At 39.3% G+C, this 14,581-nt stretch overlaps 1 protein-coding gene across 7 annotated transcripts in view; it reads left to right on the top strand.

Moving 5' to 3' along the window:
* Positions 1 to 14,581, top strand: part of JMJD1C (jumonji domain containing 1C) — a 320,916-nt gene that overhangs the window by 254,685 nt on the left and 51,650 nt on the right. For 5 of the 7 annotated variants that reach the window (XM_017877575.1, XM_017877572.1, XM_017877576.1 and 2 more), the window contains one exon: positions 13,615 to 13,720. The exons of the other annotated variants lie outside the window; for them this stretch is intronic. In XM_017877575.1, the coding sequence (XP_017733064.1) occupies positions 13,714 to 13,720 (7 nt within the window). In that variant the 5' untranslated portion in view covers positions 13,615 to 13,713. The remainder of the gene's footprint in view (positions 1 to 13,614; positions 13,721 to 14,581) is intronic. 7 annotated transcript variants of the gene reach the window in all.

Genomic DNA, 14,581 nt, shown 5'->3' with positions numbered 1-14,581 from the left:
AAAAAAGGAATTTCATTGAGTAATACCTGGTACAATCAATGTCATACTAATAGAATAGCTTTTTAATTTAATTTTATTATTATTATTTTAAATGAAGGTCTCACTATGTTTCCTAGGTTAGTCTTGAACTCCTGACCTCAAGTGATCCACCCGCCTCGGCCTCCCAAAGTGCTAGGATTACAGGCGTGAACCACCACGCCCAGCTTAAAATTGCATTAAATAACTCGTTCTTTTTATAGGCCTTTAACAATATTTCTAGCAAATCTTTTTTTTTTTCTTTTTTTTTGAGACGGAGTCTCGCTCTGTCGCCCAGGCTGGAGTGCAGTGGCCGGATCTCAGCTCACTGCAAGCTCCGCCTCCCGGATTTACGCCATTCTCCTGCCTCAGCCTCCCGAGTAGCTGGGACTACAGGCGCCTGCCACCTCGCCCGGCTAGTTTTTGTATTTTTTTAGTAGAGACGGGGTTTCACCATGTCAGCAAGGATGGTCTCGATCTCCTGACCTCGTGATCCGCCCGTCTCGGCCTCCCAAAGTGCTGGGATTACAGGCTTGAGCCACCGCGCCCGGCCTATTGGACACATTTTTAACAATAAAGGATTAAACTAAAATTGTGGCAACCATTTCAGCATTGAGATTTCATTAAATTGTAGTGTGTTTGCTTGTTTGTTTTTGTATTGATACTTTTTGTGAAAGCCTTCAGGTCAGAGTCACTTTTCTAGATCAGAATGTCAAAATTAACTGAGAGAGAATAACTGAAAATATTCAGTGGAAGTAGACAGCATTGTAGTTTTCTTTTTCACTTTAAATGAAGTTTGCAGTAACATTTGAGTTCCCAAGAATTGTGGTTTGCCAAAAATTTGAACAGAGGAAAAATTTACAAGTAAGCAGAAAGTGAACTTTGAAGTTAATTTAATGGTGAATTTATATATACCAAGTAATGAAAATGACACGGGAATGTTATTTCATGTAATCCTATTTCAATTTGAAAAATCATGAGTCCATAGAAACATCATAGAACTTTGTACATAAAATGTTAAAATCATTTCCTCCTTAGTAATTAATGATATAAGTAGTTGCAAGCAATGCCAAATGGATGTTCCAAGGAGAGATCCCTGAAATATCTGGATATATAACTGTGGGTTGCTTATAGCAACAGCAAACTTCTAGGTAGATTTCTTAGGACTGTGGAATATTTTTCCTTCGTAACAGTTAATGTTCTTCTATCAAGCTGCAGGTTTTAGTTATACTCATTCTCTGAAATGAATTTTTAACCAATATCGGTTTTACATTTTCATTTCTTTTCATAGATAAAGGTAAATTATATCGTCATTGTAAAGGACCAGATGCAGTTTTAAAAAATTTTTAACATTCATGTGCTTAATAACATTTCTTTTCTGAAACTTTTAAACAATTTTAAAAGATCAGTGGTTTTTTAATCAGGACAACTTTGAAAAGACACAAACTTGTTTGTGTCTGAACTTGTTCCAGAAAGGGGATGACTTCACATTATAGTAATGTATTGAGAAGATGATAGTTAAGACTATGATAAAAAAAAAAACTTTAGAAGAAGCAGTATGAAAATAAGCCCTTAAGGGTAAAGGAGACCAGGTGCTGTGGCTCACGCCTGTAATTATAGCACTTTGGGAGGATGAGGCGGGTGGATTACATGAGGTCAGGAATTCGAGACCAGCCTGGCCAACATGGTGAAACCTCATCTCTACTAAAAATATAAAAAATTAGCTGGGCATGGTAGCGATGCCTGTAATCCCAGCTACTCAGGAGGCTGAGGCAGGAGAATCGCTTGAACCCAGGAGACGGAGGCTGCAGTGAGCTGAGATCACACCATTGCACTCCAGCCTGGGTGACAAGAGGAAGACTCTATCTAGAAGAAAAAAGTGTAAAGGAGATAGTCTATTTTCTTGTTTTGTTTTGTTTTATTTTATATTTTTTTAGACGGAGTCTTGCTCTGTCGCCTAGGCTAGAATACAATGGCACAATATTGGCACACTGCAACCTCCGCCTTCTGGGTTCAAGTGATTCTTCTGTCTCAGCCTCCTGAGTAGCTAGGATTACAGGTGTGTGCCACCATGTCCGGCTAATTTATGTGTTTTTAGTGGAGACGGGGTTTCGCCATGTTTCCCAGGCTGGTCTTGAACTCCTGACTTCAAGTGATCTGCCCACCTTGGCCTCCCGAAGTGCTGGAATTACAGGCATGAGCCACTGCGCCCGGCCTGTTTCCTTGTTTTATATAATTGTAGTTCCTGTATAGGCCCTGCCACCTTTTGATTCTGTGCAGATTTCAGGCTTGCTCATTGATTTCTGTAACTAATCAGTGTTTTCTGTTGTATTTGGCAAGAAATTCTTAAGGCCACTGGGCTAATTGCATAAGTCATTGCTTCTAAAGCTTGCTTTGTAAAAAGCTAGGCTTAATTGCCATTGAAGTCAGTTTTGTTCTCTAAACTGACAGTTTACCCATCTTATTTAGAAAATCAGAGTAATCACAGAAATTTAGGATCACAGTTGAGTGAATCCCATACTACTAGCTTAATTCTGATTTGCATGCATTAAGGTCTTGCTTGCATAGTTTAAGGTATTTTGGGTGGGGGGTTGGTGTGTAAATAGTGTCCCAAGTGCTTGGCTCTAAAATATTCGTGTTTGGAATGTATACAGAGAATCAAGAGGTTCCTTAAAAATTATAATAATTTAAAATTCTGCCTACAACTTAAAAATTTAACAATGATGATAAATCTGGTAATTTTAGATTTGATTTTATTATGTGTTGTACAGAATCACATCACCAAAATTGACAATACAGACTCAGAATTATGTTAGAAATATTTAGAAATAACATTTCTTTAACCTTACGTGGTAGAAAGCCTCCTTTCTTCCACTAGCATTTGGAGACAATTTTGTGGCAATATGTGGTGGTCAAATTTTATTTTTTATGTTTTTTGGGACAGTCTCACTCTGTCACCTAGGCTGGAGTATAGTAACATGATCTTATCTCACTGCAATTTCTACTTGCTGGGTTCAAGTGATTCTCATGCCTCAGCCTCTCAAGTAGCTGGGATTACAAGGGTGTACCACCACACCCAGCTAAGTTTTTGTAATTTTAATAGAGCCAGGGTTTAAATAACTATCACTGTGAATGCAACTTAAAGCTCTTAAAGCTCCAGTTATATACAGTTATCGTTTTATGAAATGGACAAAACATTTAGCTCTTAGATCCTGTAATGTTTGTGGAGCCTTCTGCATATTACATAAGTTAATATGGTCCTTAAATTCTTATGATTAAATGTTGGTGCTGTGAAAACGAATGGTATTCAAAACTGTTAAAAAGTGCAGGGTAAAGAAGTGGTGGTATTTTTTTGAAACAGAGTCTTTGCTCTGTTGCCCAGACTCTGGAGTGCAGTGGCTCAATCTCAGCTCACTGCAACCTCCGCCTCCCAGGTCCAACCGATTCTCCTGCCTCAGCCTCCCAAATAGCTGGGATTACAGGCATGTGCCACCATGCCTGACTAATTCTTGTATTTTTAATAGAGACAGGGTTCACCATGTTGGCCAGGCTGGTCTTGAACTCCTGACCTCAGGTGATCCACCCGCTTCAGCCTCCCATGCCTGGGATTATAGGCGTGAGCCACTGTGCCTGGCTTATTTTCATTTTATGTGTAGACAGACTTAATGATTTGCCCATAGACATTCTGGACATTGTCTTTAAGTTTCACTTCAAGTTACCAATTCCACTTAGGCCTCAATATCTGATGAATATGCTTACCAGCATGCTAATTTTTAGGAAAAAAACCTAAATCTATTTTGGATTTTTTAAAATAGCCTTTTACTAAAATTGCTTTCTTTCGATCAGCGTGGGATCAAAATCATTCATCACTTTGTTTTGTTTCTAAATAAAGATAAAACTCTAATGCAAAGAATATTATTTGAAAGCAAAAATGTAATAATTATAACATTAAAATGTTGGTGTTTACTGTTTTCCCTGGTACAACAATCCTTTTTTAGGCCACAAAAATAAAAAAAAAAAAAAAAAATCTAAACATCATTCCATGTTTCTGAATGCCTCACTATTCCATTTGCTAGACTATTCCAGCGTAAGCTAGGAACTGCAAACACGTAGAGGTTTCTAGTTGGGTCAAAGGTTCAATCACAAATCTAATATCAGAAACTGCACATAATTCTCATCCCGGTAGGAATTTGCAGAGATGTCAGATAAGTCTTAGAAACTCCTAAGCCATACAATAAAAAAAAAAAATACATATAGAATAAAAGAGATGAATGAGGAGAGAGGGAATTTACAGGGGATTAACAACCATCTATCCATGTAAATTACGCCTATTTCTTCACCCACTCTCTTTTTTTTTTTTTTTTTTGTTTCTTTTTTCGAGGCCGGAGTCTTTCGCTCCTGTCGCCCCAGCGCTGGAGTGCTGTGGCGTGATCTTGGCGGCTCAGCTGGCAAGCTCCGCCTCCCGGGTCACGCAGCCCGCCTGCCTCAGCCTCCCTAAGTAGGCTGGGAGCTACAGGCGCCGCCACCCACACTCGGCTAATTCTTTTGTATTTTAGTAGGAGATGCGGCGCTTTCACCGTGTAGCGCAGGATGGTCTCGATCTCCTGACCTCGTGATCCGCCCACCTCGGGCCCTCCGCAAAGTGCGGCGGACTTACAAGCGTGAGGCCACCGCGCCCGGGCTCAAAATTTTTTTTTTTTCTTAAACACTCCCTGTGGAAAGGCAAGGGGCTAGCCGCTATAAGGCAGTGTGCCCAGAGTAGCCGCCATCCGAATCTTTTATGTTTAATAATGTTTTGGAAAGATAGACATTTTAGTTGCTTTAGTTTAAATGAAGTCTGGATCTAGAGCATCCGAATTAACCCACGAACTAATCAAATGATGGAATTTTGTATACAGAGATTCATTACCTGCTTTTAATTATGTGAATATCTTTATATATGTTTCTTTTTTTTAAAAAAAAAGTATCTTATATTTATAACCCACACGCCAGCCCACCCCCCAAACGCCACACATGCACACACACATCACACCCGCTACATAGACAGCTTAAGAGATTTAATCTCTCGCGGTGTTCCTTAATAAATCAGTGTACAAGACGAGTCTAATATCTCTTAGCTTTTCAATGCATATACTCATTTTTACTTGGGAGGCCCAGAGAAGATCATGATTCCAACCTCTGTATGTAATACTCATTGGACTAAAGTAGGAAATCTTATCTTGGCAAAGTAGATAATTTTTCTTAAATTATCTACATTAAAGATCAGGTATGACTGTTATATTTGGAAGGCTAAGCATTATCCAGAATACATCAGGGGGGTCGGAAACTCATTTTACTTTGAAAGTTTTTTTTTTTTTTTTTTTTTTTTTTTGAGGCGGCGCGAGGTCTGCTGCTGTCGGGGGCCCCAGGCCTGGAGTGGCAGTGGCCGGATGCTCAGCTCACTGGCACAGCTCGGCCTCCCGGGTTCCCGCCATTTCTCCTGGCCTCCCAGCCTCCCAAGTAGGGCTGGACTTGACAGGCCGGCCCGCCACTCCGTGGTCGCCCGCTAGTTTTGTTGTAATTTTGTAGTAGAGACGGGGTTCACTGGTCGCGCAGGATGGTCTTCGATCTCCTTGACCTTAGTGAATCCGCCCGTCTCGGCGCTCCCAAAACGTGGCTGGATCTACCAGGCTTGAGCCACCGGCGCTGCCGGCTAACGTTTGAAAGTTTAAATTAATCCTTAAGATATTTTTGTCTTTACTGGTGAAAAGGATTTGGTATTGATTTAATTTCCTGTGCTCATGATTGTATATAATTCAAGCATTTGTGGAAATAAGAGTTTGCAGTCAATTAGATCAAATTGCATTAGTATATTTAAAATTGTGTTTGATACATGATGTAGAAGTTTTAATCTTGCTTCATATTGGTTGTTTTGTTTTGTTGTTTTTAATCAGGAAAAGGCAAACTACAAGCTAAATCCAGCCTGCCTCTTGTTTTTGTCTTTTCCTTTTTTACTTTTTTAGAGACAGGATCTCCCTCTGTCACCCAGGGTGAAATACAGTGATTATGGTGATCATACCTCACTGTAGCTTTGAACTTTTGGGCTCAAGAGAGCCTCCCACCTCAGCCTCCTGAGTAGCTAGGATTAGAGGTACAAGCCAGTGTGTCCAGTTACTTTTACATTTTTAAACAGTTGAAAAAAACTGAAAAGAAGAATATGTCATGACAGCTAAACATTCTGTGAAATTCAAATTTCATAGAATGCTAATATAGAAACATTTATTGGAACATAGCCATGCTCATTCATTTATCTATTTTTATGGTATTTTTTTAGCTACTTTTCTGCTGTAACAGCAGGGTTGAGTAGTTATGACAAATGGTATGGCCCACAAAGCCTAATGTATTTACTTTCTGGCCATTTACAAAAAATGTTTGCTAGCCCTTATTATAAATCATGAAAATACATGAAAGCCTTCACTGGTACCTTCATTTAGTTAACTGCATGTGGTATAGACAGCTGTGCTTTTTGAGCACCCCTGTAGCAACTTTCAAACTTCGTAGACTTCCTGTCTCAGCAAATCCTTATTAACAAAATGGATTCTTTTATAAATTAAAAAGATGCGGTGTGGTAAAAATTAATGTCACTCTTGTGGACTTAACATTCATGTTTTAAAACTGTTGGCCGGCAATCTCAGGAATCGAAGAAGAAGCGACTATTTGTAGTTTTGCTAAACCATGAATTTATGACTGGTGAAACTGGTGTGGCAAAACATGTTCAATCACCTAATCTGATATTCAGGATATAAAATAATTGCTTTTATGGTAATTCTTATACTATCAAAGATGGTCTTTATGGAGAAATTTGTGTAATGGAATGGAATTTAAGAAAGCACACTGGATGTTACCACAAAGGTCAAGGATTTTATAGCAAAGGGGAAAATCATTCCATTAATAAGCCACATATCAGTATCAATTTGAAAGTGAGCATTTAGTCATTATCTATCAGAAATTGTCCAAAGGAGGAGAAACTGCTCCAGTTTTGTGATATTTCTTATATCCTAAAATGAAAGTGCTACTCTAGACATCAGTTGAGACTTTAGAGCAAATCTATTACATTATTAAGCCAATCTTCTCTGTCACTTAAAAACTAACCACCCTTTGTTGGCTTTTTGTCAGCAGTCAAATGAGACTATGTGTGACATAATATATTTCTTGAGCTGGCAAGGAGCACTCTGCCTTATTATCTTAGGAAATGAGTTATGTTTATTTTTAACACTTTCATAATACTGGTATCATTAAATCTAACCAGACATACCTGAATATTTTAGTGTTCTGAGCTTATATTTTATACTACCTAGATGGTTATTTTTTTCTTTCGAATTAAATAGAAAGTCCATAATCACTTAAAATTACGTTAGTACAGTAGTCTGTCAAAATACACATTCCAGCCTGATTTTAACCTTTTCTTTGAGAGTCTCACTCTGCCACCCAGTCTGGAGTGCAGTGGCACGATCTGGGCTCACTGCAACTTCTGCCTTCCAGGTTCAAGGGATTCTCCTGTCTCAGCCTTAGAAATAGCTGGGATTACAGATGCACGCCACTACACCCAAATACATTTTTTTGTATTTTTTAGTAAAGATGAGGTTTGGTTTCACCATGTTGGTCAGACTGGTCTTGAACTTGTGACCTCAGGTGATCCACCCGCCTCGGCTTCCCAGAGTGCTGGGATTGCAGGCATGAGCCACTGCACCCAACCTGATTTTAACTTTTTTTTTTTTTTTTTTTTTTTGAAACAGGGTCGTGCTTTGTCGCCCAGGCTGAAGTGCAGAGGCACAATTATAGGTCACTGCTGCCTTGAATTCCTGAGCTCAAGTGATCCTCCCACCTCACCCTCCTGAGTAGTTGGGACTACAGGTGCACACCCCACCATGCCTGACTGATATTTAAATTTTTTATAGCAATGGCATCTTGCCATGTTGCTCAGGCTGGTCTTGAGCTCCTGGACTCAAGGGATCCTCCCACCTACGCTTTCTTGAAGTGCTGGGATTATAGGTGTGAACCACCACACCTGGCCCCATTATTCCCTCCTGTACACGTGAAAAAATACCTGCATTTTGATCATCCACATAGTCATTCAGCACAGTGTTAACCTAGAAAAAAACAGCATTTGGGTATTTTGTAGATCATGACTAAGGTACATCACCAAAGTGATGTTTCTTCTCTTTTACACTTTCTGATTATAAGATTGCATGAGTTTGCCACCCTAAGTCTCCTCTCTTTGATGAGTATTTGACTGTTTCTATATATGGAATGTCACATAACCAGTGTTAGAAGTTTATAGAAAGGTATCTTCTACCCATTGTCTTTCAGTTCTTTGCTTTTGAGTCAGTCTCATTTTATAAGATAATGTTGCCTTTTACCCCTTACAGATAAAGAAATATGTCAAAATTTAAAAGGCAATGATAGTAAGCTTTCATTTCTTTTGATTGTGCTAATGAGAGAGAGTGTATGTTGCCGAGTGTATGTTGCCGGGGGGCAGGGGAGGGGGGCGGGCAGGGGTGGAGAAGAACCTGAGCCCTGGAAGTCACAGAACTAGGTTCACATATCAGCTCTGTCACTTCCTGCTTGTAACCATGAGCCTCTCCGAACATACTATGTATTTCAGCTCACAAAGTTGTTAAAACAATTGATACTGTATGGAAAGCACCCAGCACAGTTTCTGCCATAGTAAATGCACCATTAGGTTAGTTTTTTGTTTGTTTGTTTGTTTGTTTTTTGAGATGGAGTCTCGCTCTTGTTGCGCAGGCTGGAGTGCAATGGCACCATCTCAGCTCACTACATCCTCTGCCTCCCGGGTTCAAGTGATTCTCCGGCCTCCAGCCTCAGCTTCCCCAGTAGCTGGGATTCACAGGCATGTGTTGCTACCCCTGGCTAATTTTTGTATTTTTAGTAGAGACAGGGTTTCACCGTGTTGGCCAGGATGAACCCCTAATCTCAGGTGATCCACCTGCCTCGGCCTCCCAAAGTGCTGGGATTACAGGTGTGAGCCACCGTGCCTGGTCTTATGTTAGCTGTTTTTCTGTATCAGTACATTAAGGCGTCTAATGTTCAATTAGAGTTCATGTCTATCTTTGCGAAAGGGGGAACAAGACACAAGTGAATGATGTACTCCCAAACCTCATTTAAGATGTTTTTTGAACTTTTTCTGTGTTCTGTATATGTTTCTAATAAAGCAGATCTTAGTGAACTGATTTTTTTCCATTTGTCATTTGCTGGAGGTTATAACTGGTAGCTCAAATAGGCTACAGTTTATGCCAGAGGAGAGGTTCACAGAGGGTCCTGTCTCTTAGCGAGGTGACTTGTATTTGAAAAATTAATAGGTATTAGTTATTCGAGATAAAAACTATATATAGGTAACTACTTATAGTTACTGTCTTTAAAGTGTGAAATGTGAAGACTGTGCCATTAAGTGGTTTTTTTTTTTTTTTTGAGAAAGAATCTCACTCTGTTGCTAGGCTGGAGTGCAATGGTGCGATCTCGGCCCATTAAGTGGATTTTTAATCTCATACAAGCTCAAGGCACAGCTGAAGACCTTTTAAATTCTGTGCAAGATAGTGGATATTTATAGCTAGTTTGTAATTCCAGACCCTTAATTTATCTTATCTGTAAGTCAGCCTTGTTGATTGTATCTAACATTTAGCACCTGTACAAAATTACTCAAGTCAGTAAATATATTTTGTAAAAAAAAACTAATTGACTTTGTTACAAGATTTACTCATTTAACCTTTAACAGTCCTCTTTAAAATAGGAATGATGATGTAACAGAAATTCCTGTAACTTACAGAGTACTATATGTAGACGAGGGGGAGCAGTTCAGCAACAACAATGCTGTCATAAATCAGGCAGTGCATTGGGATACTTTTTGTGGGTTTTAATTAACCAAGTAGTTCACATCATTCAGTACTCAAATGTCATAATTCAGAATTAGATGTTTTAAGAAAGCTAATTTTTGTACATAAGAAAAAATCTTATTAAAACATTTATTAAGATAGAAAAAGAGGGAAATATTAGTAACTCTCCTTTATAGATGAGGAGATTGAGAGACCAGAGTTTGAACTAACATAAAGTTGTATCAGTAGAGGGACTCAAATTAACAGTTTTTAATGGTATTCTATTTCCACTAGAAAATTAATAGTTCATTGTTGGAAAAATATTTGTATGTTGTTTAATGATCTTGGAAATACAGCCCATTATTTTAACCTGTTGAAAAAATATTTATAAGGCTGGATGCAGAGGCTCATGCTTATAATCCCATTGGGAGGCCGAGGCAGGTGGATCAGGAGGTCAGGAGTTTGAGACCAGCCTGACCAACATGGCAAAATCCCGTCTCTACTAAAAATATAAAACATTAGCCGGGCATGGTGGTGGGCACCTGTAATCCCAGGTACTCAGGAGGCTGAGGCAGGAGAATCTCTTGAACCCGGGAAGCGGAGGTTGCAGTGAACCGAGATTGCACCACTGCACTCCAGCCTGGGCGACAGAGTGAGACTCCTTCTCAAAACAAAACAAAAAATATTTATAAATAAATGTTGAAGAAATAGATTATATATCCTAGTAGGTATAACTTGTAAAATTTCAACATAGGCAGCTGGTTTTATAGCCCATTATTTTAACCTGTTGAATAAATAAGATATAAATAAATGAGTTATAAGTTGTAAAATTTCAACACAGGCAACTGGTTATATAAACTGTACTTGTCTGCAAGGTGTTGGCAGTGCTTCTTTAAAAACAGTTTATAGCCAGGCGTGGTGGCTTACACCTGTAATCCCCGCACTTTGGGAGGCCAAGGTGGGCAGATCGCTTGAGTCCAGGAGTTTGGACCAGCCTGGTCAACATGGTGAAACCCTGTCTCTACTAAAAATACACAAATTAGTTGTGTGTGGTGGCGTTCACCTGTAATCCCAGCTACACAGGAAGCTGAGGCAGGAGAATCGCTTGAACTTGGGAGGCGAAGATTACAGTGAGTCAAGATCGTGCCCAGTACACTACAGGCTGGGCAAGAGTGAGACTGTGTCTCTGAAAATAAAACAGCACAGAAAAAACAGTTTATAATTCCCTATATTATGGAAAAGGTTTATGGATGTTTATGTATGGAAGTTTTAAAGTGACAGAAATTTTAAAAGAACTTGCTGTCAGAGATGTCTGAAATTAGTAATGGTTTTCCTTGTAAAATAGTTTTCTATGGGCCTGGTGTGGTGGCTCACACCTATAATACCAATACTTTGGGAGGCCGAGGCAGGCAGATTACCCTGAGGTCAGGAGTTCGAGACCAGCCTAACCAGTATGATGAAACCCCGTCTCTACTAAAAATACAAAAATTAGCCAGGCATGGTGGCATGAGCCTGTAACCCTAGCTACTTGGGAGACTGAGACAGGAGAATCACTTGAACCTGGGAGGCGGAGGTTGCAGTGAGCCGAGACCACGCCATTGCACTCCAGCCTGGACAACAAGAGCAAAATTCCATCTCAAAAAGAAAAAAAAAAAAAAGTTTCCTGTGTTCTGTTTGTTCTAGACTAGACTGTCAGCTGATGTGCATTAAGAGGGTTAGAGTCTGATAGGATTTCTAAGTGTCCACTGTATTATTGAGGGGGTGCAGAGAAAAGAGATTGCTAGAAAGTTTCTTTGCAAAGTAAAGAAAGACATGTTAATGCCCATTTTTTTCCTCCCAAAATGACAGATTTTGCCTACTTATTTGTATGACATTTTTTCATTCTAGTATTTTTTTCTGCTATAAAGCAGTGCTTCCATATATTTTCCAAGGAACATAGTTAATTTGAAGGCCCTTACTTTGTCCTGTTGGCTTTCACTATGTTTAAGTACATATCAGATAGAATATTTACCACAATATTACTCTAAAAATACAGAGTAGTGCCTTAAAAGCAGTATGAGAAGGAAACATTATACCTGGATAGACTTTGAAGAGTGAAGTATGACCTACTTGATTAGGAGTCCTTTTTTATTTTTTACACTTCAGCCACCTTTTGGCTTTTCGAAGTTGCCAAATTGTTTTTTATTCATCAGATATAGTTCACTTAGTTTAGCTCTGTTCTATTCACTGGTTTCCATGATCTGCCTGTCCACTTTTTTACTTTTTTTTTTTTTTTTTTTTTTTTTTTTTTTTTTGAGACGGAGTCTTGCTCTGTCACCCAGGCTGGAGTGCAGTGGAGTGATCTCGGCTCACTGCAAGCTCCACCTGCCGAGTTCACACCGTTCTCCTGCCTCAGCCTCCCGAATAGCTGGGACTACAGGCACCTGCCACCACACCCAGCTAATTTTTTTGTATTTTTGGTAGAGACAGGGTTTCACCATGTTAGTCGGGATGGTCTCGATCTCCTGACCTCGTGATCCGCCCACCTCGGCCTCTCAAAGTTGCTGGGATTACAGGCATGAGCCACTGCACCCAGCCCTTCCTGTCCACTTTTAAAATAGCTGCCATTTGACAGTGCTGGTCTGTTATTCTTCCCAGCTACTCTCGTGTTACTGCAGCTGATCTCAAATACAGGAGCAGCAGAGGTACTTTGAGAGAGAGAGAGAACAGAATGTCAGAGTCCAGTGGGAGACCAGCAAATTGTGGGAAATCATGTGATTGTGTGATTCACATCTCCAATGAGAGAGAATCAGTTATTTCTATGTCTAGATCCACCCTGTTATGAGAGTAATACCATCAATAATGTATTTTTGATTGTCTGGGTGTTTTGGCGCTAGTTTCAAGAAATAAAAATTTTAGCAGTAAAATTACTGGTCAGATGACTGTAAGTAGAACTTAATTTGATGACATTTAAATTAGAACAGAATAAAAGTAGTTTCAAACTCTAGAGGTTAAGTATTATGGGAAGGTCAGTAAGTCATCTGTGTATATATTGGCATTAAAATGTTCACCTCAGTTCTTCTGCCAACACCCTTAAATGACCTGATGTTATTTGATTTGTATATTGCTTCCAATAGTGAATCCCTTAAAAAGATGACTTGAGCCGGGCGCGGTGGCTCAAGCCTGTAATCCCAGCACTTTGGGAGGCCGAGACAGGCGGATCACGAGGTCAGGAGATCGAGACCATCCTGGCTAACACGGTGAAAACCCGTCTCTACTAAAAAATACAAAAAAAAAAAAAAAAAAAACTAGCTGGGCGTGGTGGCGGGCGCCTGTAGTCCCAGCTACTTGGGAGGCTGAGGCAGGAGAATGGCGTGAACCCGGGAGGCGGAGCTTGCAGTGAGCTGAGATCCGGCCACTGCACTCCAGTGTGGGCGACAGAGCGAGACTCCGTCTCAAAAAAAAAAAAAAGATGACTTGAATAAGGCTATACTTTAAAAGTTAGAAAACACATTAATTTCAAATTTTGACTTTAGGACATTGTTGTCAAGGGTCAAATATTACCACAGATTAACTTCTTACGCTTTTTTGTTATACAGTTGCCAATGAACTATAACTCATGAATTTGTGTTTTTGGTACATTTAGATCAAAGGAATTTTCCTCAGTCCTTAGAACGTATAGGAGGGAAAGTCTGTAACATTAATGGTAGGAGAGCGTAACATGGACCTTTCTTTTAATCTATAATTCTAGGACGACATAGACAGCCTAAACCCAGTTCTCAGGGACAACCCGCAGCTTCACGAGGAAGTGAAAGTCTGGGTAAAGGAACAAAAGGTTCAGGAGATTTTTATGCAAGGTAACTATTTTGAAGTTATGCATTAAAGTTTTTTGGATCTTAGGCAACTTATCATATTTGGTTTTGGTTATTCAATTGTGTGCAATATAAATAGAAGGCCCAGTCCAGTATTTTCAGTTATGTATAGCCAGGAAAATAATAACAGAGTCATAATAATTTTCATGGAAAGTTGATAATTTCACGAGTTTATTAACTTATTTGAGCTAAATGCCTGTCATGAAATTACAGCCACACACAGGTGTTTTGTTGACAGAAAATTGCATATTATGGAATTCTGTAGGTGTGTCTTTCCTGGAGAAGGAAGCATTGTTTGCAGTAGAGGGTTGCCCACAGTCACCATTTATTTCCTTTGAAGAATATTCTTCGTATCTGGTAAAAGTGGCCTATTTCATCAGTGCACCTTTTTCAGAAATTTACTAGTCTTTTATTTCCTTTGTTAGTATGTTAAAACATGTGACCTTCGAACCAGTGGGGTTTGATAATTTTTAGCAATGCCCATTTCTGTCAGTAAAATCATGTATTGTAAATACAGGTTTTTTGGAAATTGAATGGGAAGTGAGACAATATGGCATGAACAGTTGTCGAATGTCTTTGTGAATGGAATTTTGTTGTTAAATTCCCATGTTTATCTCGACCGTCAACTTCCATGCCATTAAGCATCAAGAGAGAATCCCAAAGCTGTTTGCTTTATATGGGCGTGTACAGTAGTGGATCATCTACATATTTAATTCTTCCTAGGTTAAATATTCTTTAAACTTTTCTATGAAGAGTTTCAAACACACACAAAAATAGAATATTTCAGTGAACTTTCCTTCACCTATCTCCCAGCCCCAATAACTATCAAATCTTGGCTGATCCTGT

This window comes from Rhinopithecus bieti, unplaced genomic scaffold, assembly GCF_001698545.2.
Source record: "Rhinopithecus bieti isolate Rb0 unplaced genomic scaffold, ASM169854v2 scaffold_10351, whole genome shotgun sequence".
In the NCBI taxonomy this organism is placed as follows: Eukaryota; Metazoa; Chordata; class Mammalia; order Primates; family Cercopithecidae; genus Rhinopithecus; species Rhinopithecus bieti.
Note: the sequence above shows the minus strand (reverse complement) of the source record. Positions and strands in the feature narration are given on the sequence as shown.